Genomic DNA, 22615 nt, shown 5'->3' with positions numbered 1-22615 from the left:
GTAGGACCATTGATTTGAACTCTCAAGGAAGATTCTACTGTCCAGGTGTCTGTCTCTCACCTGAGTGCCTCCATCTGGTCCCTCTCCTCGATCACACCCAGTTTCCTCCTAATGTGGTGGAGGAGCTTGGTGCCCTGGAACCCGGACCCGTGGCCATCGAAGCGGATCACAATGGTGCTGTAACTGCTCACCAGCACCGTGGCCCAGTCCACACGGAACTGCTCTGTCACCATCTGTCCGCCAGGTGTTCCGTCTCTGAGGGAAACAGATGACAGGCTGAACCAATGTCCCATTATAGCTCTCTGTGACAGGGTCCAAAGTCATGAGTCCAATGCCAAAACGGAATGTGCTATAATTCCTAATGTAATCCCTACTGGGGTTGGTGTGATTCATAGATAGTATGTTTATATCTAGAAAAACGTGTGTGTGGGTAGTTATTGCCATACTTACACTAGTAGCAGTAGGGGGTAGTGAGCTGTGTCTATGAAACCAGCTGGCTTCAGGATCTGCATTGTCAGAGCTGCAAGAAACAAGACTGTGTATTTGAATGTATTATGGATCCCCATTAGCTGTTGCCAAGGCAGCAGCTACTCTTCCTGGGGTCCAGCAAAATGAAGGCAGTTATACAATTTAAAAAACATTACAATACATTCACAGACTGTGTGCCCTCAGGCCCCTACTCCACCACAACCACATACTGTATATACAGTACAAAATCCATGTGTACGTATGTTATTGTGTGTGTGTGTGTGTATGCATGTGTCTGTGCCTATGTTTGTGTTGATTCACAGTCCCGCTGTTCCATACGTTTTTTTTATCTGTTTTTTTAAATCTTAAATTTTACTTCTAACATGAGGTACTTGATATGGAATAGAGTTCCATGTAGCCATGGCTCTATGTAGTACTGTGCACCTTCCATAGTCTGTTCTGGGAAGAGACTGTGAAGAGACCTCTTGTGGCATGTCTTGTGGGGTATGCATGGGTGTCCGAGGTGTGTGTCAGTAGTTCAAACAGACAGCTCGGTGCATTCAACGTCAACACCTCTCATAAATAAAAGCAGTGATTAAGTTAATCTCTCCTCCACTTTGAGCCAGGAGAGATTGACATGCATATTATTAATATTAGCTCTCTGCGTACATCCAAGGGCCAGCCGTGCTGCCCTTTTCTGAACCAATTGCAATTTTCCGAAGTCCTTTTTGGTGGCACCTGACCACGCGACAGAACAGTAGTTCAGGTGCGACAAAACTAGGGCCTGTAGGACCTGCCTTGTTGACAGTGCTGTCAATAAGGTAGAGCAGCGCCTTATCATGTACAGTCTTCTCCCAATCTTAGCTACTGTTGTATCAATATGTTTTGACCATGACAGTTTACAATCCAGGGTAACTCCAAGCAGTTTAGTCACCTCAACTTGCTCAATTTCCACATTATTTATTACAAGTTTTAGTTGAGATGTAGGGTATTTAGTGAATGGTTTGTGCATGCTGTTCTTCTTAAAGGCCCAGTGCAGTCAAAAATGTGATTATCCTGTGTTTTATGCAGTACCAATCAAAAGTTTGGACACACCTACTCATTCAAGGGTTTTTCTTTATTTTTAATATTTTCTACATTGTTGAATAATAGTGAAGACATCACAACTATGCAATAACACATATGGAATCATGTAGTAACCAAAAAACTGTTAAACATATCAAAATATATATGTGACTCGTTTCAGGAAACTAGGCGTATGTCACGGGTCACCACTTCACAGGAGAGCCATTTGAACAGAAACGTTTTTTTTCAAAATGAATTTTTTGGCAGAAATGAACTTTCATGTGCCTTAAATATCTGTAAATATTAAAAAATTGTTAAATTGTGAACCTAGTTGGTTAAGCCACAGACAAAGTGAAAAACCTTCCCACTAACCATGATTGGCTGAGATAATGAGTGGGTTGGACATGCCGAGAGAAGAGTTCAGATTGGTCTGCTATATAGAGGCTTCTGTCTATTTGAGCTGTGTTGGTAATCCTGTTAAATTCAGCTTTTTAAAAATGTATTGTGTAGTGGAGCTGCATAAGTGTTGATAGCTAAAGAGATGGAGAAAACACCTCTCTCCTTAAAACTAAGAGCAACCATGGCATGGCATCCGAAACAGAAAGTGGTTTCGTTTCAAGCTAATGTGTACTGTTAGCTAGCTAGCTGAGGTTAGCTGGCTGGCTCGCTAGCAAGGCATGCAAGGCATGATACCTACTGTAATCATCTATGGTGATGGTCTCGTACTCCACTTTGGGCATCTGCATGCTGTGGTACGTGTTATTCACTCCCTCGTTAGTCTCCAGGTCCAGGACCTCTGCAGTGACATGGAAGAAACAGTCTGATTGTTCACTTACAGTACTGTCTGAGTGGCAGCTTCATAAAGCATCTAACACATTTCCCATTGAATGATGTGAGATATAAAAGACACTATGCTGAATAAAAGGCCCCTCAGCTTCAGTGCTCTTTATGGTACAGGCCAGGGTCAGGCCTCATGACACTCACTCTGTATGTCTTTGGTACTGTAGATGGCAACACTGGGTACATCAGGGCCTGGATAGGGATATATGTGGAGAGGGAGAGAGAGAAAGGGGTGGAGGTTGTCAGTTATTATAGGATGAAGCATTTTAAGGTTCAGATGAATGGCCTCAAATGGAGAAGCAAAGAAAACACTCAAATCCTTTTTTCTGTAGCATTTCACTTCAAATCAGAGCTCATTCAAAAATGCCTCTGGTTTATTCCACGAAGGTACGTTTTGTGTCCATTTGGTATATTGTGCCACGCATTTGAAAGACTGTTAAATTAAATGAAATAAATAAAGACCCCATGGAGAATTTTAAAATATTTTTTTTTTAAATGATATGATTGAAGACTTGCTAAACTGCCCAAAATGCAGCCCCTGTGCACCCTCTGTTACTTCTAAGAAGACTTTATCCCACTTAACCTCAATATTTCTCCAAGATGTCACCATCATTGTCATTTAAAGTCATTTCTGAAGATTCATATTTATTTAATGTGATTAGTTTTAATTCTGTTCCTCATTATAAGGTCAACCCTGTTACATGAACTGAACTCTCGTTTAAATATGTTTTTTTTTAAAGAAACATTAAACATCTAATAGTCTAATCATAGTGTAAAAGCCGGTTAACTGGTTCTACTCTTTTTGGCCATTTTCTGGTGTTTTGTGGTAGAAAACTGAGCGGGTCGAGCACAGATAGACAGGCTACAAATGTTTGAACAATTCGTTTTTTTAAGAAGCTTTAATTGCCACTCCCTGTTGCACATAACAAGCTTCCATTCCCCCTGTCACAAGGGGATTTATGGCTGATTTAAGATGAAATCGTCAACCCTGATACAGTCAACCCTGATACAGTCAACCCAGATACAGTCAACCCAGATACAGTCAACCCAGATACAGTCAACCCAGATACAGTCAACCCAGACACAGTCAACCCATATACAGTCAACCCAGATACAGTCAACCCAGATACAGTCAACCCAGATACAGTCAACCCCGATACAGTCAACCCCGATACAGTCAACCCCGATACAGTCAACCCCGATACAGTCAACCCCGAAACAGTCAACCCCGACACAGTCAACCCCGACACAGTCAACCCAGACACAGTCAACCCAGACACAGTCAACCCAGACACAGTCAACCCAGATACAGTCAACCCAGATACAGTCAACCCAGATACTTTATTTGACACTTAGGCACTTACTGTTGTAATTTTTATTTTACCTGTTGAGATGGGAAAACTTGTTTTTATGAAGTTGAACATGTGCTCTTTATAACAGAATGTTTATTTTTATTTTTTTATTATTAAAAAATACATTTACATTTCTCAAAAGGCACTGAATTGGTGGAATGAGCACTCTGTTTCTCTTACCATCTTTAGTAATGCAAGTCTAGAAATAATACCTCTCAGCCAGCCATGTGTCATTACTGAGAAGCCACTGTCTGTCTGTAGCACCTTGGGGAGCAGCTGAATGAATACCCGGCTGTTATTATTACTCCAGACAGTTAGACCAGGGCTGGTCTCCTCTCACAAGAGCTAATTAACGAAATATGGTTTCTCTTTTTCCTCTCTGGAGCGGGCCCTCTAAACAAATCAGCTGTCATGGCAACCACACTAGTAGGAGAAATAAGGATGATGAATATTCTCAGAGGAAATGAGAACACAGACTTAAACAAGGCCATGGGCCCTACTCTCATTCTATAGATAGACCCTGTCTGACACACAGGAAGCAGGGCAGGAAATAGGGCTCTATGCCAACTACTGTAGTTTGATACACAGCAGGAACACTTTTTAGGGTGCAGGCTGGCGATTCACATTTGGCAAGGGGCTTGAGTTGTCTGACTGGCAAATAGAAACACTGGTTAGTTCCGACTGCTGTCACATTCAATAAAACCTTTTGCCACAGCAAAATATTTTGACTGAGCATGTTTAGTGTCAGTGTAGATTTTTAAATCTACACTGACACGAAACACCCACTAAAACCCTGTCAGCATAGTGAAAGACTTCAATGTATTTGTATATCACAAAAATATACTGATTCAGTTGAGTGCAACATATGCTGCTTAGTGTTCAGGATTCAAGGTCAGGAGCACTCACCTTTACAGTTGAGCAGGAAGTACTGCATGTTGTGGCTGAAGGAGCCGTCCACATAGCCACACTTGAACTCACACGACAGACAGCAGCGGTTAAATGGGCCATTGGTGTCCGCACTGACACAGGATAGATACAGTAAACCACGCTATTAGCATTATACGCTATTAGATTTTTAAAAAGACACCTAAATAGTGATCTCACACAGAATAACCATTAGAGAGCTAAATCCCAAAATGTAATTATACCTGTAGAGGTGTCGTCGTTTTGGATCATCCTCTGTGCTCAAAAAGTATCTGTAAAACATTGTGATGAAGATCAGTTTGGCGTTTAATGACCATTACCTGAACAAGACGGTCAGGTAAGTCAAATACCCCTGGTAACATTTGATCAACTATAAGCAATAGGAAATCATATTGGTACTATTTGGTCATGTTGCTGTAATGTATGGGTCGGAAAGGCTTACATGAGCTGCCTTTCTTGGCTGTAGGCCAGTATCTGAGTCACGTCCCAGTCTCCTGATGTCAGGGACTGCAGAGTGTCTGTGCTGGTGTTGGGCTGGAATGGAACAATACATGTCAACATGACAACTACACGTCTGGATAGAAGAGCTGGTTATCTATAACAGCTCATACAGACCAGGCTGGGCATATCCGAGGCCGGGATTCAATCCAAGGTACATTATAGGGCAGCGCATTGAACTTGACTTGCGCTGCGTTTACCATGAGTTCGTTCTCCGCAGACGTCGGGGGAAATGCTTTTAAAAGGTGCGTTGTGGGCTGTCCAGTGCGCTGCTCTATAATGCGGCTACAGTTTAAGAGAAGAGAAGAGACTGAGGTGTTTTACCTGGGAGGTGGACATGGAGATATGGAAGAACTTTCCCCTTCCACCCTGAGGAATAGCTCTGGTGAAGAAGAACTTGTATCCATCATGGGAGAAGAGTGGCTCCTCGTTCTGCAACAGGAAGAGAAAGAAGTAGGTGGGTGTGTGTGAGTGAGTGAGGGAGGGAGTATATTGAGACAGCTCAACTGTTACACTGCACCTCTGTCCTTCCTACCCCCTCCTCCTGTAATGTATGTATTTCACTGGATCGTTTAAAAAAAACGTGTGTTGTGATACATGTTATGCTCTTAGTGTTCTGATCACTCACCTGTCTGTGTAGCCAGCCCTCACTTTCATCCTCATGTTTCTGGAAAAATAACAGGGCGGTTACAAAATGAATACTGCATGCATGTCCACCGTGCTTTTTCTCAAGTTACATACTGCAGTATTTTATTTGAATGGAGAGGACGGAAAGTAAGGACAACTTGGATTGTGACTGAGGAGGCAAGAAAGAAGTAGGGCTTAATGTTAGAGAGGGTGGCGGTGTGTGTGTGTGTGCAGGCGCGTGTTTCACCTTGGTGCACACTCCTGTGGTGGCCTCACACAGTGTCAGTATGGAGTTGTTCTGAGCTCTGTTCAGCCAATTGACTGCCAGCTTGGTGCTGGTGGCCCACTTTACCATTGTGATGTAATATTCTCTTCTAAAAGAAAGAATGGAATGTGTTACAACTTACTTACAATTTTTCTCTGCAGGATTACCTGAAAGGTGACAAGTTTGCATCTCTGCTATTCCCTACGGGGTAGTAAATATGACCTTTAACCTTGTGTCACAGTGTCAGTCAGTCTGTGAGACCCTCACCCTATCCTGGGGTCGTCTGGCTTCTTCATCTCCACCGTGTGAAGGGGTCCGTTCAGACTCACCACAGACAGGTGTACTACAGGGTTGTCCTCCCCAGCCTGCAGGGGCAGAGACAGCTTATGCCAGAGATCATATCATTCTGTGGGTTATACAGTATCTATATTGACCATTTCTGTCTGCGTGAAGTCGACTGTCAGATCCATACGACTCTATAAGAGTTTATCCCTTTCCTGAACGTTCTGCACAACAACACTACGTACTCATTCAAAACCACTAACCCAGAAAAGTCAAGGCGGTGTAGAGCAGAAAGGACCGAGAATATTGAAGAGACTGTATCTAGGACCTACGGTACCTTAGGGTAGTGACACTCCAGCCCTGTTGGATACAGGGCGCCAGTGAAGATGGGGACCTCCATCTTGCGCACCAGGGTGTCGTTGATGGTGGCATAGGCCAGTCTGAGACCGTCTGGAGACCACCAATGGGCTATGTGGGTCTGCAGTATCTCCTCTGTAACAGCATACACGCCCATAAACAATTAACTACTGTATCACAAACAATGTCCATTTATCATTCAAGACAATCGGCCCTCTGTAATTATTGGGACAGTGAAGCATTTTTTCTTCTTTTGACTCTATACTTCAAAGGTTTGATTTGAAATTAAACACTGACTATGAGGTTAAAGTGCAGACTGTCAGCTTTCATTTGAGGGTATTTTCATCCATAAAGGACAGGGTGTTACCTAGTCAGTTGTACAACTGAATGCCTTCAACTGAAATGTGCCCTCCAATAGAAATGAATGGTAAATAATGTATCAGTTTGGAGTCATTTTTATTGTAAATAATATGTTTCTAAACACTTGTACATGAATGTGGATGCTACCATGATCACAGATAATCCAGAATGAATCCGGAATTATGGTAGCATCCACATTCATGTGGAAGTGTTAAAATCATATTATATTCTTATTTACAATAAAAGTGACTCCAAAATGACACAATACATTATTTACCACGTATTTCTTTTGGGCACAAAATAATCTGAAACACAACCAAAACAAACAGCAAATGCATCCAACAAATTTGTAGAGTCACAAACTTGATATAGTCATTGTGTGCTATGAATATGGAATTAAATAGTTAACGTTTTATTACTTGAATACACATGAATTTGTCACAATACCTTTGGTGCCCTAAAATGGTGGGACTATCCACAAAAAGTGTTGTAATTTCTAAACAGTTCACCCGATATGGATGAAAATACCCCAAAATGAAAGCTGACCGTCTGCACTTTAACCTCATAGTCAGTGTTTAATTTCAAATCCAAACTTTTGGAGTATAGAGCCAAAAGATTTTTTAAATGCTTCACTGCCCCAATAATTTCAGAGGGCACTGTATATGTAGTCAATGCTGTTCATCGACAACAGCTCTGAATTCAATATCATAGTGTCCTCTAAGCTCACAACAAAGCTCAGGGCTCTGGGACTGAACTCCTCCCTAAATAGCTAGGTCTTGGACTGATGGCTCACTCCCAGGGGGTGAAGGTAGGCAACATTATCTCATCCACACTGATCTTCAACACATGGGCCCCACAAGGGAGCGTTCTCAGTCCCCTCCTGCACTCTCATAGTCACTTTACCAATACCTACATGTACCAATTACCTCGACTAACCTGGACCCCCTCACAATGACTCGGTACTGGTACCCCCTGTTGTTATTTTATCGTTACTTTAAAAAACTTTTCTTTTTTTTTTACTTTAGGTTATTTAGTAAATATTTTCTTAACTCTATTTCTTGAACAGTAAGTAAGCATTTCACAATAAGGTCTACCTGTTGTATTCGGGCGCATGTGACAAATCAAATTTGATTTTGATTTGAAATGGTCAAACCATACAGACACCGTGGTGAAGAAGGCATGACAGCGACTCTTCAACCTCAGAAGGCTGAACAAATTCAGCCTGTTCTACAGGAGCACCATCGAGAGCATACTGTCGGGCTGTATCACAGCCTGGTACGGCAACCGCACTGCCGCTGACTGCAAGGCTCTACAGAGGGTGGTACACTCAGCCGAACGCACCATTGGGTGCACACTGCCTGCCCTCTAGTACACGTACAACACAAGGTGTCGTAGGAAGGCCAAGAAAATCATCAAAGGCCTCAGCCACCTGAGCCACAGCATGTTCTCCCAGCTTCCATCACTGAAGGACATTTACCCTGCCCTCACCCCCCTCAGTCACTTCTCTTTGACCTGCAATGTTGGAGCTCGGGCTTAAGAATTTCACTGAACCCTGCAAATGCATCTGTGACCCTGTGCATGTGACTAATAAAATCATCTAAGTTTAAAAGATAGTCATTGGGTTAATCAGTCCCTCAGGATTCCGCGATTCTGCGATCGCATAATTCAATGCAAAATCAACCAATCAGCGCATATTATGCGAGAGCTCGCAATTTTCACCAATTCCCGCACTTTACCGCATAAAATTGTCCAATCAAAAGCGGGTTCGTAATTTTGACGAATTACTGCACTTTTACCGTGGAAAAGGGCCCAATCCAACCACATGTCAACAACGTTATTTCTCCCTGGCCTGTCAGTGTATTCACGTGTGAAGACGATGGCAGAAGACCGTGTGAAACAATTTCAAGGGCTGAAAGAATCAAGGTGAGTGGTGTTTTACTCAAACTCAAAAAAATAATTAATTGGTAAATGTCCTGACTGAAATATCTTTATTAATCCATCATCTTTGGTAGAAAGTCAAGCTGTCACCGAGAACATTCCGCAATTTGCTGTTTAATTTAATACTCAAAGAGAGCGAGCGAGAGATGTATTCTGCTTAAAATTGTTCTAAAACTGAGCATATTACTTGTATTGCTTTATATGAAATTAACGTGAAGGAAAAAAACCATTGCAAAATATTTCGCAGAATTTCAGAATAAATGACGCAAAATCAAGAATTCTTGGCCGCAGAAATCACAAAACAAATGTGGCAAAATCCTGGAAGGACTGGTTAATAATAGTAAAGCTAATAGTCTAGTTTACTGATACACTGTACTGTACATGTCATCCTGTCCCAAAGTAACTTCATTAGCTGTGTGTGCTGATAAAGGGTATCTAATACAATAACACTGTGTAAACAGATGCTGATGTATTAGATGTGCTGTGGCTTATATCTGATTTATGGCACCCATTTACTGTACTGGAGGAGATTATGTTGTGTGTAAACATACGTCTTTGTCATGTCTTTATCATTCATCAGGTGTGAAGAGCACATGTCAAAAGGTCATTTGAAAACAGAGGTAAGGAAAAGGACAAGACAAGTAATTACGGAAATGAATGGACAAAGTCAAATATAATCCACCAACGCCCACCAGGTGGCAACATAGACCTCCCAGGAAGGCCTCCTATGAGAAAAATAGTACAAACAGGCAACAACCATTCCCTGAGACAAACACAATAATGACTCAACTCCAAAGACCTTGGCTGTGGGTTCTCTGATTCAGTTGACAGAAAATGAGGATGGTCTGCGAAGGATGATGAAGACCAGCATACAGAGATTGTGAGTGGGAGAGTGGTGATTGATGGGTATATTGGACAATGAACAACCATGTTGAGTCATCGATCCCCTCTCTAAGAATGAGATACGGATTATGAAATAACTCATTGACCGCATTCAAGAACAGTGGTCAACACAATCTTCAGTACAGTATGACAGCAGACATCCAACCATTTCTATTGCTGCATAGAAGACTGCTGTATAAAAGACCATATGGATAATTACAGGGTATGAATAGCAGGGTTGGGGTCAATTCTGAATTGCATTGTGACTTGCTCTTTAATTCCAATAAAATGATTTAATTTGATATGAATTTGAATTGGCCAAACCCCATAGAAAGCAGAATTTGAATATGGAATACACAATGGGGAGGAAAAACAGTCGCATAAAAAAATTATATAAAAAATATAATTAATTCCATTCCATTCCCCAACCCCCCCCCCCCCCCCCCCCCCCAATGCACCAACAACCAAGATAATTAACTAAAGAGAAAAAAGAGAGAAGAAAACAAAAAAAATAAAAGACAAAAAAATGAAAACAAAGGGCATCAAGGACAACTAAAATTATAACAGCAATGCCAACTGTATATCTTTGTGTGCATGTCTGGCACTATTACATGTACAGTTGAAGTCGGAAGTTTACATAGGTTGGAGTCATTAAAACTTGTTTTTCAACCACTCCACAAATTTCTTGTTAACTAACTATAGTTTTGGCAAGTCAGTTAGGACATCTACTTTGTGCACGACACAAGTCATTTTTCCAACAATTGTTTACAGACAGATAATAGCACTTATAATTCACTGTATCACAATTCCAGTGGGTCAGAAGTTTACATACACTAAGTTGACTGTGCCTTTAAACAGCTTGGAAAATTCCATATAACGATACAGTCTCTTACGACATTCGTTTATTTCCCTTGGAAATTGGTAATTGAGCCCGAATTTGGTCCCTTTAAGCTCCCTTCCCCTGCTTTTGATCAGCTCCTTTTGTTGGTAGTGTTCAGATTGTGCGATGATCGGTCGGAGACAGAGTGTTCGTTGTTTGCAGTAACTTCTTTGTTGTTGTAATATTGCAAATGGACGTGGCTGTTTCACCATGAAGGATTCCAGCTTTAAAGGATAGTTGAATTCAATGAAACTCTATGATATTCAAATGGCTTATTTCATCTACGCATCACAATAGAAAAGTTTACTTTGACATGTATGGCTACCAATACCATGTAGCATAAGTTTGAAACATTTCATTTTTAAATCGGATTATCCTAAAACAATTTTAAATAATTACAGTGGTATTGAAATAGTCTAAGATCATGTTGTGGGTTGTCTATAATAATTATTAAATACATTTCCCAGATTGCATTAGATCAAATAGTACCGTATGGAAAGGAACAATCTAACATCTCATTACAAAGAAAAATTCTGTTGGGCGTCTTTAGTTAAATTCATGCTAATGTTTGAAATGGTATATGTATTATTTGCACGAAGTGGCATATCGTTAAGATAAAAGACTTGTCAAATGAATGAGATTTTCCTGCTTCATGTCTCATTTGAATTGGTTTGAATTGCTTTGAATTATATTCTACTTCCTTCAATTCAAATTCGATTCAAATGTTGCTTCCAGTGGGGTGTGGCCAATTCAAATTCAATAACAATGTATGGTTTGAATGCAATTTCCTTTCAAAATTCTGAATTGACCCCAACCCTGATGAATAAGTTATCTGAAAGATCTGTGCTCTGTGTGCTAACCCACTGAAGGTCTTCAAAGAGAATCAATGGGAGGAAATACTGCTGGAACTAAACTGGCAGGGCTTTGGTGAAGGAGTTCCGAGGTCAGTGAGGAAATTCACTTATATTAGTCTCAGTGTAGTCATGGAGACAGCAAGAGGACCATGCCCCACAGCCCTCAGGGAGACACACAGACGGATGGACAGACTATCCTAACCCTAGCTCCAGCCATAACCCTAACCCTAGCTCCAGCCATAACCCTAGCTCCAGCCACAACCCTAACCCTAGCTCCAGCCATAACCCTAACCCTAGCTCCAGCCATAACCCTAACCCTAGCTCTAGCCATAACCCCAACCCTAGCTCCAGCCACAACCCTAACCCTAGCTCCAGCCATAACCCTAACCCTAGCTCCAGCCACAACCCTAACCCTAGCTCCAGCCATAACCCTAACCCTAGCTCCAGCCATAACCCTAACCCTAGCTCCAGCCATAACCCTAACCCTAGCTCTAGCCATAACCCTAACCCTAGCTCCAGCCACAACCCTAACCCTAGCTCCAGCCATAACCCTAACCCTAGCTCCAGCCACAACCCTAACCCTAGCTCCAGCCATAACCCTAACCCTAGCTCCAGCCATAACCCTAACCCTAGCTCCAGCCATAACCCTAACCCTAGCTCCAGCCATAACCCGAACCCTAGCTCCAGCCATAACCCTAACCCTAGCTCCAGCCACAACCCTAACCCTAGCTCCAGCCACAACCCTAACCCTAGCTCTAGCCACAACCCTAACCCTAGCTCCAGCCACAACCCTAACCCTAGCTCCAGCCATAACCCTAACCCTAGCTCCAGCCATAACCCTAACCCTAGCTCCAGCCATAACCCTAACCCTAGCTCCAGCCATAACCCTAACCCTAGCTCCAGCCATAACCCGAACCCTAGCTCCAGCCATAACCCTAACCCTAGCTCCAGCCACAACCCTAACCCTAGCTCCAGCCACAACCCTAACCCTAGCTCTAGCCACAACCCTAACCCTAGCTCCAGCCACAACCCTAACCCTAGCTCTAGCCACAACCCTAACCCTAGCTCCAGCCACAATGCTAACCCTAACTCCAGCCACAATGCTAACCCTAGCTCCAGCCACAACCCTAACCCTAGCTCCAGCCACAACCCTAACCCTAGCTCTAGCCACAACCCTAACCCTAGCTCCAGCCACAACCCTAACCCTAGCTCTAGCCACAACCCTAACCCTAGCTCCAGCCACAACGCTAACCATAACTTCAGCCACAATGCTAACCCTAGCTCCAGCCACAATGCTAACCCTAACTACAGCCACAATGCTAACCCTAACTCCAGCCACAAACCTAACCCTAGCTCCAGCCACAAACCTAACCCTAGCTCCAGCCACAATGCTAACCCTAGCTCCAGCCACAAACCTAACCCTAGCTCCAGCCACAAACCTAACCCTAGCTCCAGCTCCAGCCACAACCCTAACCCTAGCTCCAACTCCAGCCACAACCCTAACCCTAGCTCCAACTCCAGCCACAACCCTAACCCTAGCTCCAACTCCAGCCACAACCCTAACCCTAGCTCCAAGTCCAGCCACAACCCTAACCCTAGCTCCAAGTCCAGCCACAACCCTAACCCTAGCTCCAACTCCAGCCACAATCCTAAGCCTAGCTCCAACTCCAGCCACAACCCTAATCTACCTCCCAGAGATGCAGTAACACCTGAGGTATCTCTCTGTGGTGGTTATTTCACACAACATGACTGAAGTGCTTATGTACTGGTTGTAAAAACACAGCAATATGCATAACGGGCCTGATTCAGACACCTTCCTACGCACACCTTTCCTACGCATACCTTTACCTTTCCTACGCACACCTTTCCTACACACTTTTCAGTAGTTGGTATTCAAAGTTAACTTATGCAGGTGCGTAATGAGCTTTGCAGGCGTGGTTCCCTTGCGCATGCTGGATAAATTGAATTCAACCGCTGGAACCCTCCCATTTGCTGGCCAACATATTTTGTCCTGGAGTTTTCATCCAATAGGTTTTACAGTACATTTATCTAAAGCCAACCTGTCTAAAGCCAATTTTGGTGTACTTTTAGTTACAATTTCTCTCGACAGACTCACTAGAATATATGGAGAAAACTGTTCAGAATATTAGGGATCAATTAAAGAAAGACATGTAGGTCTAAATACAGACATATTCGTCTCCTTTTCAGTACCAATTGGTATATAAAAAAATACTCTGATCTTGCATATTATTTACGGTTAAGAAAGTATTTATGAATATATATTTTTTTTAAAACAGGTTTGGAGAGCCTTTACACACTAAACATATTGGTGAATCAAAAATACAATGGTTTGATTCATCCTGAAAGTTGCCATATTCAATAGTTCAATCCATGAAGGAAGGGGGTTCAACATAAGTCCTATAAATCTCCCCTTAACCAACCAACTGTGTGATGACAATGTACAGTCCAGCCGTTGTGAACCGTGCGTCAGGCTCCGGGTTTAAACTGCTACGTATGGTCTGTGTTCCATAATGATTCAAATACTCCCAAATTATTGCACATTCTTGTAATAAGTTAGCCTAATATGATCCACTATTGCTTGCGATCCTCAGGAACAACCACACAAACGTGACCGAGGAAAGAAAGTTAAACTAACAATGTGTTTTTATATATTTGTTATTTTACTAGGTAAGTTGACTGAGAACACGTTCTCATTTACAGCAACAATCTGGGGAATAGTTCTGGAGGGGGGATGAATGAGCCAATTGGAAGCTGGGGATGATTAGGTGGCCATGATGGTAAGAGGGCCAGATTGAGAATTTAGCCAGGACACTCCATTTTTTAGACGAGTGCCATGGGATCTTTATTGACCACTGAGACTCAGGACACCCGTTTAACGTCCCATCCAAAAGGCAACATCCTACACAGTGCAATGTCCCCAATAACTGCCCTGGGATAAAAAAAACAATTAGACCAGAGGAAAGGTTGCCTCCTACTGGCCCTCCAACACCACTTCCAGCAGTACCTATTCTCCCATCTAGGGACCAACCAGAGCCAACCCTGCTTAGCTTTAGAGGCAAGCCAGCAGTGGGATGCAGGGACTATTCCGCTGGCTAATGGAATGATGCAAAATGTAAGGAAACTAACACTAAAGTGACAGTTAGAAATGTATGTGGGTATTACTGAAGGTGGCTCCCGATTGTGGTTCATATTTAACATGATACAAACTGTCAAATAAAAATGTGACAATCCCGGGCATATAATTCAAACATTCTAAAGCCTATACATGAACTCGGCAGGTTTGGCCCTACAGAAGCCTGTAGTTTGGGTCTCCACATTTCATCTACACAAATGATGAGGGCACACAATAAATATTCTGAATAGCGGTGTTACGGTGAGTGAATGAGGACCCAAAAGCGAATTAACTTAAACAGAGCTTCTTTAATAACCAAACATAGGTAGGCTCAGATAGACCGGCAGATTCCGACAGGACAGGACAAGGTTACAGCAAACATGACGATAGTCTGGTTCAGGCATGAAACACAACAAACAAGAATCCGACAAGGACAGGAACAGAAACAGAGAGAGATATAGGGACCTAATCAGAGGGAAAAAGGGAACAGGTGGGAAACGGGGTGAATGGGTAGTCAGAGGAGACAAGGAACAGCTGGGGGAAAGCGGGGGAGAAAAGGTAACCTAATACGACCAGCAGAGGGAGACAGGGTGAAAGGAAAGGACAGAAAGACACAACATGACAATACATGACAGTACCCCCCCACTCACCGAGCGCCTCCTGGCGCACTCGAGGAGGAAACCTGGCGGCAACGGAGGAAATCCTCGATCAGCGCACGGTCCAGCACGTCCCGAGAGGGAACCCAACTCCTCTCCTCAGGACCGTACCCCTCCCAATCTACGAGGTACTGGTGACCACGGCCCCGAGGACGCATGTCCAAAATCCTGCGGACCCTGTAGATGGGTGCGCCCTCGACAAGGATGGGGGGGGGGGGGGGGGGGAAGACGAGCGGGGGCGCGAAGAACGGGCTTGATACAGGAGACATGGAAGACCGGGTGGACGCGACGAAGGTATCGCGGAAGAAGAAGTCGAACTGCGACAGGATTAATGACCCGAGAAATACGGAACGGACCAATGAACCGCGGGGTCAACTTGCGAGAAGCCGTCTTAAGGGGAAGGTTCTGAGTGGAGAGCCAAACTCTCTGACCGCGACAATATCTAGGACTCTTAGTTCTACGCTTATTAGCAGCCCTCACAGTCTGCGTCCTATAACGGCAAAGTGCAGACCTGACCCTCTTCCAGGTGCGCTCGCAACGTTGGACAAAAGCCTGAGCGGAGGGGACGCTGGACTCGGCGAACTGAGATGAGAACAGCGGAGGCTGGTACCCGAGGCTACTCTGAAAAGGAGATAGCCCGGTCGCAGACGAAGGAAGCGAGTTGTGGGCGTATTCTGCCCAGGGGAGCTGTTCTGACCAAGACGCAGGGTTGCGAAAAGAAAGACTGCGTAAGATGCGACCAATAGTCTGATTGGCCCGTTCTGCTTGACCGTTAGACTGGGGGTGAAAGCCGGAAGAGAGACTGACGGAAGCCCCAATCAAACGGCAAAACTCCCTCCAAAATTGAGACGTGAATTGTGGACCTCTGTCCGAAACGACGTCTGACGGAAGGCCATGAATTCTGAAAACATTCTCGATGATGATTTGTGCCGTCTCTTTAGCAGAAGGAAGCTTAGCAAGGGGAATGAAATGAGCCGCCTTAGAGAACCTATCGACAACCGTAAGAATAACAGTCTTCCCCGCTGACGAAGGCAGTCCGGTGACAAAATCTAAGGCGATGTGAGACCACGGTCGAGAGGGAATGGGAAGCGGCCTGAGACGGCCGGCAGGAGGAGAGTTACCGGACTTAGTCTGCGCGCAGACCGAACAAGCAGCCACGAAACGACGCGTGTCATGCTCCCGGGTGGGCCACCAAAAACGCTGGCGAATGGAAGCAAGCGTACCCCGAACGCCAGGGTGGCCGGCTAACTTGGCAGAGTGAGCCCACTGAAGAACGGCCAGACGAGTAGGAACGGGAACGAAAAGAAGGTTCCTAGGACAAGCGCGCGGCGACGGAGTGTGAGTGAGCGCTTGCTTTACCTGCCTCTCAATTCCCCAGACAGTCAACCCGACAACACGCCCCTCAGGGAGAATCCCCTCGGGGTCAGTGGAGGCTACTGAAGAACTGAAGAGACGAGATAAAGCATCAGGCTTGGTGTTCTTAGAGCCCGGACGATAAGAAATCACGAACTCGAAACGAGCGAAAAACAGCGCCCAACGCGCCTGACGCGCATTAAGTCGTTTGGCAGAACGGATGTACTCAAGGTTCCTATGGTCAGTCCAAACGACAAAAGGAACGGTCGCCCCCTCCAACCACTGTCGCCATTCGCCTAGGGCTAACCGGATGGCGAGCAGTTCGCGGTTTCCCACATCATAGTTACGTTCCGACGGCGACAGGCGATGAGAAAAATACGCGCATGGGTGGACCTTGTCGTCAGAGAGGGAGCGCTGAGAAAGAATGGCTCCCACGCCCACCTCTGACGCGTCAACCTCGACAACGAACTGTCTAGAGACGTCAGGTGTAACAAGGATAGGAGCGGATGTAAAACGATTCTTGAGGAGATCAAAAGCTCCCTGGGCGGAAACGGACCACTTAAAGCACGTCTTGACAGAAGTAAGGGCTGTGAGAGGAGCTGCCACCTGACTGAAATTACGGATGAAACGACGATAGAAGTTCGCGAAGCCGAGAAAGCGCTGCAGCTCGATGCGTGACTTAGGGGCGGGCCAATCAATGACAGCTTGGACCTTAGCGGGATCCATCTTAATGCCTTCAGCGGAAATAACAGAACCGAGAAATGTGACGGAGGGGGCATGAAAAGTGCACTTCTCAGCCTTCACAAAAAGACAATTCTCTAAAAGGCGCTGGAGGACACGTCGAACGTGCTGAACATGAATCTGGAGTGACGGTGAAAAAAATCAGGATATCGTCAAGGTAAACGAAAACAAAGATGTTCAGCATGTCTCTCAGGACATCATTGACTAATGCCTGAAAGACAGCTGGAGCGTTAGCGAGGCCGAAAGGAAGAACCCGGTATTCAAAGTGCCCTAACGGAGTGTTAAACGCCGTCTTCCACTCGTCCCCCTCCCTGATGCGCACGAGATGGTAAGCGTTACGAAGGTCCAACTTAGTGAAAAACCTGGCTCCCTGCAGGATCTCGAAGGCTGAAGACATAAGAGGAAGCGGATAACGATTCTTCACTGTTATGTCATTCAGCCCTCGATAATCTATGCAGGGGCGCAGAGACCCGTCCTTCTTCTTGACAAAAAAAAACCCCGCTCCGGCGGGAGAGGAGGAGGGGACTATGGTACCGGCGTCAAGAGCTACAGACAAATAATCCTCGAGAGCCTTACGTTCGGGAGCCGACAGAGAGTATAGTCTACCCCGGGGGGGAGTGGTTCCCGGAAGGAGATCAATACTACAATCATACGACCGGTGTGGAGGAAGAGAGGTGGCCCTGGACCGACTGAACACCGTGCGCAGATCGTGATATTCCTCCGGCACCCCTGTCAAATCACCAGGCTCCTCCTGTGAAGAAGAGACAGAGGAAACAGGAGGGATAGCAGACATTAAACATTTCACATGACAAGAGACGTTCCAGGAGAGGATAGAATTACTAGACCAATTAATGGAAGGATTATGACAAACTAGCCAGGGATGGCCCAAAACAACAGGTGTAAAAGGTGAACGAAAAATTAAAAAAGAAATGGTTTCGCTATGATTACCAGAAACAGTGAGGGTTAAAGGTAGCGTCTCGCGCTGAATCCTGGGGAGAGGACTACCATCCAGGGCGAACAAGGCCGTGGACTCCCTTAACTGTCTGAGAGGAATGTCATGTTCCCGAGCCCAGGTCTCGTCCATAAAACAGCCCTCCGCCCCAGAGTCTATTAAGGCACTGCAGGAAGCTGACGAACCGGTCCAGCGTAGATGGACCGACAAGGTAGTGCAGGATCTTGAAGGAGAGACAGGAGTAGTAGCGCTCACCAGTAGCCCTCCGCTTACTGATGAGCTCTGGCTTTTACTGGACATGAAGTGACAAAATGACCAGCAGAACCGCAATAGAGACAGAGGCGGTTGGTGATTCTCCGTTCCCTCTCCTTAGTCGAGATGCGGATACCTCCCAGCTGCATAGGCTCAGCTCCCGAGCCGGCAGAGGAAGATGGTAGTGATGCGGAGAGGGGGGCGACGGAGAGCGCAAGCTCCTTTCCACGAGCTCGGTGACGAAGATCAACCCGTCGCTCAATGCGAATAGCGAGTTCAATCAAGGAATCCACGCTGGAAGGAACCTCCCGGGAGAGAATCTCATCCTTTACCTCTGCGCGGAGACCCTCCAGAAGACGAGCGAGCAAGGCCGGCTCGTTCCAGCCACTGGAGACAGCAAGAGTGCGAAACTCAATAGAGTAGTCTGTTATGGATCGATTGCCTTGACATAGGGAAGACAGGGCCCTGGAAGCCTCCTCCCCAAAAACAGATCGATCAAAAACCCGTATCATCTCCTCCTTAAAGTCCTGATACTGGTTAGTACACTCAGCCCTTGCCTCCCAGATTGCCGTGCCCCACTCACGAGCCCGTCCAGTAAGGAGAGATATGACGTAGGCGACACGAGCAGTGCTCCTGGCGTAAGTGTTGGGCTGGAGAGAAAACACAATATCACACTGGGTGAGGAACGAGCGGCATTCAGTGGGCTCCCCAGAGTAACACGGCGGGTTATTGATTCTGGGCTCCGGAGATTCGAAAGCCCTGGAAGTGGCCGGTGGATCGAGGCGGAGGTGGTGAACCTGTTCTGTGAGGTTGGAGACTTGGGTGGCCAGGGTCTCAACGGCATGTCGAGCAGCAGACAATTCCTGCTCGTGTCTGCCTAGCATCGCTCCCTGGATCCCGACGGCTGAGTGGAGAGGATCCGAAGTCGCTGGGTCCATTCTTGGTCGGATTCTTCTGTTACGGTGAGTGAATGAGGACCCAAAAGCGAATTAACTTAAACAGAGCTTCTTTAATAACCAAACATAGGTAGGCTCAGATAGACCGGCAGATTCCGACAGGACAGGACAAGGTTACAGCAAACATGACGATAGTCTGGTTCAGGCATGAAACACAACAAACAAGAATCCGACAAGGACAGGAACAGAAACAGAGAGAGATATAGGGACCTAATCAGAGGGAAAAAGGGAACAGGTGGGAAACGGGGTGAATGGGTAGTCAGAGGAGACAAGGAACAGCTGGGGGAAAGCGGGGGAGAAAAGGTAACCTAATACGACCAGCAGAGGGAGACAGGGTGAAAGGAAAGGACAGAAAGACACAACATGACAATACATGACAAGCGGCACAGGTATTTATAGCCTTCTTCACTGTGGAAAAGGGGCCGCAATACATGACATGTTGATATGATTTTCAGTTTGCTTCCATGTCTGGTTAACATTAGTCAGAATACAAATAGAGCGAAAAGTGCATAAAAAGGGAATGGCGTCCGTTTACATGTTTAACTCGGGTCGGAATTCTCCATCAAAGGAACTGTTGCTCCAATCCACTGCACACGTTGCCAGATCATCACCACTCAATAACACCCTTCCTATTGCATTACATAACCCCAAAGACATACAGACAACTTCTCGTTTCCTGTCACTACAGTGATAAATCAGCGCTGGGGGTGTTGTGAAGAGACCCACATCCTGCGCTGTCTAGTGCGGTCGGCTTTGTGTGGCACTCTCTCTGCTCTGCATGACAATCCTATCCTGTCTCACTACTATATCACCCTCTCACCAAGCATTCTGCTCTGATAAGATAGGGAGAGGGGCGCACACACACACACACACACACACATACACATACACACGCACGCACGCACACTCCAGTCTGATGATGCTGCTCTGAGATCAGGTCCTGCAGTTCAGGAGTCACTCCATAAACCTAGTGCAGACAAATATTATGCAACTATGTGGCTGTCTATTCGCACTATAATTAACATGCATATCTAATATCGCGCTTAGGCCTACACATTGGATTATAGTATTAGGTAAGCTTAACTGTGAGTTTACAATCTAGAAATCTAATCAAATATGAAAGCCAATAGGTTTTATGAGAGCTTAGTCAGTAACCACTAATTAGACAGTTGATGGCTAATCCTGCTTGATACTGTACACCAGTCTTGTGAAAGACTGTTTTCCAGCTGCACACTATCAAAAACGGCTACTGTAGGCCTACATAGTGCCAGACTAGCCGATGGGGATATAAGTGTGTTATAATGGGTTTATACTCCTCTCAAAAAATGGATTTGGGATCCAGAATGCCCTGTGGTTGAATTACAGTGACCACTAGAGAGCGAAGAGGTACCACTGTCACCTTGAGCCTAAGGCTGCTATTATAAAACTCAAAAAAAAAATATCAATCCCATGTAGTAATCCAGTGATATAAGGGGTGACATCGAAAGTAAAACCATCATCCAACAAAACAAATCAATGAGGAAAAAAATGTAAATAAATTCATGAATAAATTAAGACCGTATTGAGCAGAACATTTTCCAAATGACCACATTACAAATGGCGGTACAGTAATAGTGTGGATGGCAACCAGTTGCAGAGTGAGATTGCAGCAATGCAGACATTAATTAATGAACATTGCCTAAACACAGAGACACAGAGACAAGCGTGGAGAGCTCTGGGGACAGGGAGACAGTGAAATACAACCAGATGTTTCTCTTTATGTAATTACTTACAAACACTAGCCATAGATAGCCTTTGTCTCTGAGGAGAGGGGAAAACTAATCTTAAAAAACTACAATAAAATTGTCTCTATTTTTTGTTATGATTATATTGGCTTGCTTATTCTTTTAAAACAATGTACAGAATAGGTGGAGTTTATTTGTGATTCCATGCCCTATGTTTTGATACTGCTGCAATCCTGGGGTGTAACTAACAAGCGTTCTCTGTCCTGCTGGTATTTGTAGTTCTGTTAGAAAAGCTCAGTTGTATGCAGTAGTGAAGGTGCATTTGTAGTTCGCCTACCTTCATACAGCCAGTCACTCAGGCCATTGAAGATGACTCGCTCCTTCCCTGTGGACACCAGGCGAATGGTTCTGCTCTCCACTGTCGCTCTGTAGTAGATGTTGTTCTCAAAGATAAAGATCTGGGGAAAGAAAGAACATGATGCTGGGTATGGTACCTCCAAAATAACAGTTTTGTGCATTTCAGTGATTTTGCTTTTGCCTCTTGACGTGTTTCAAATGTTGTCGTCTCTGCTTGACACTATGGCTGCCTTGTAATTACTAGATTGTACCTTTCCACACAATAAAAACCACTTTGACTGACACTCCTCCTGGGTAATCTTCATCACAGTGTGACAGACACTCAGTCCTAAAAAAGAAGATTCATCCTCCAGCCTGTAGACATATCCACTTACACACACCATGCACAGAAGAGTCCCATACGAGTCTAAGCCCTGTCTAAGCTGTGGGAGGGAGGGGGGCATTCTACTAAGCTACAACATATGCAATTGTTTATAGAAGGTCATACCAAGGATCATTTCACCATTTGATTTAGAATTTTAAGGCCCCTTGAAGTATTAAAAAATACATATAAAAAACTATTAGATGACATTTGGGGGGGGGTTTACTGCTATCAGCCCAGACAAACGCAGTGAATAACGGATTGGAACAACAGAGAGTCTTTAAAAAAATGTTCTGAGGTGTCTGTCCTATTATCTGAGAGATAGGGAAACATTTTTGTAATCATTTTTTGCATTTATCATTTTTTGCACCTCTTATTTTTGCTTCTAACAGTCTCCATATATACTGTACTTCCAGTCAATAAAAAAAAACTGATACAGGGGGACGTTGTGATGCCTGTGGGCTTCCTAGGGCAAAACAACTGACAAGTATTGTACGGGAGAGTGTCATCTTTCCATAGAGGTGTAATAATAATAATA

At 44.8% G+C, this 22615-nt stretch overlaps 1 protein-coding gene across 3 annotated transcripts in view; it reads right to left on the bottom strand.

Moving 5' to 3' along the window:
• The window catches only part of LOC110508657 (dipeptidyl aminopeptidase-like protein 6), a 119140-nt gene that overhangs the window by 5797 nt on the left and 90728 nt on the right, over nucleotides 1-22615 (bottom strand). For all 3 annotated transcript variants that reach the window (XM_021589344.2, XM_036966513.1, XM_036966511.1), the window contains exons 8-20: nucleotides 21697-21817; nucleotides 6659-6813; nucleotides 6307-6404; nucleotides 6022-6148; nucleotides 5776-5814; nucleotides 5472-5579; nucleotides 5092-5183; nucleotides 4874-4921; nucleotides 4632-4744; nucleotides 2518-2565; nucleotides 2231-2329; nucleotides 451-520; nucleotides 61-255 (exon numbers count right to left, since the gene is read on the bottom strand). In XM_021589344.2, the coding sequence (XP_021445019.1) occupies nucleotides 61-255; nucleotides 451-520; nucleotides 2231-2329; nucleotides 2518-2565; nucleotides 4632-4744; nucleotides 4874-4921; nucleotides 5092-5183; nucleotides 5472-5579; nucleotides 5776-5814; nucleotides 6022-6148; nucleotides 6307-6404; nucleotides 6659-6813; nucleotides 21697-21817 (1313 nt within the window). The remainder of the gene's footprint in view (nucleotides 1-60; nucleotides 256-450; nucleotides 521-2230; nucleotides 2330-2517; nucleotides 2566-4631; nucleotides 4745-4873; nucleotides 4922-5091; nucleotides 5184-5471; nucleotides 5580-5775; nucleotides 5815-6021; nucleotides 6149-6306; nucleotides 6405-6658; nucleotides 6814-21696; nucleotides 21818-22615) is intronic.

This window comes from Oncorhynchus mykiss, chromosome 28 (genome assembly GCF_013265735.2).
Source record: "Oncorhynchus mykiss isolate Arlee chromosome 28, USDA_OmykA_1.1, whole genome shotgun sequence".
In the NCBI taxonomy this organism is placed as follows: Eukaryota; Metazoa; Chordata; class Actinopteri; order Salmoniformes; family Salmonidae; genus Oncorhynchus; species Oncorhynchus mykiss.
This window is presented reverse-complemented; position numbering and strand designations above follow the sequence as displayed.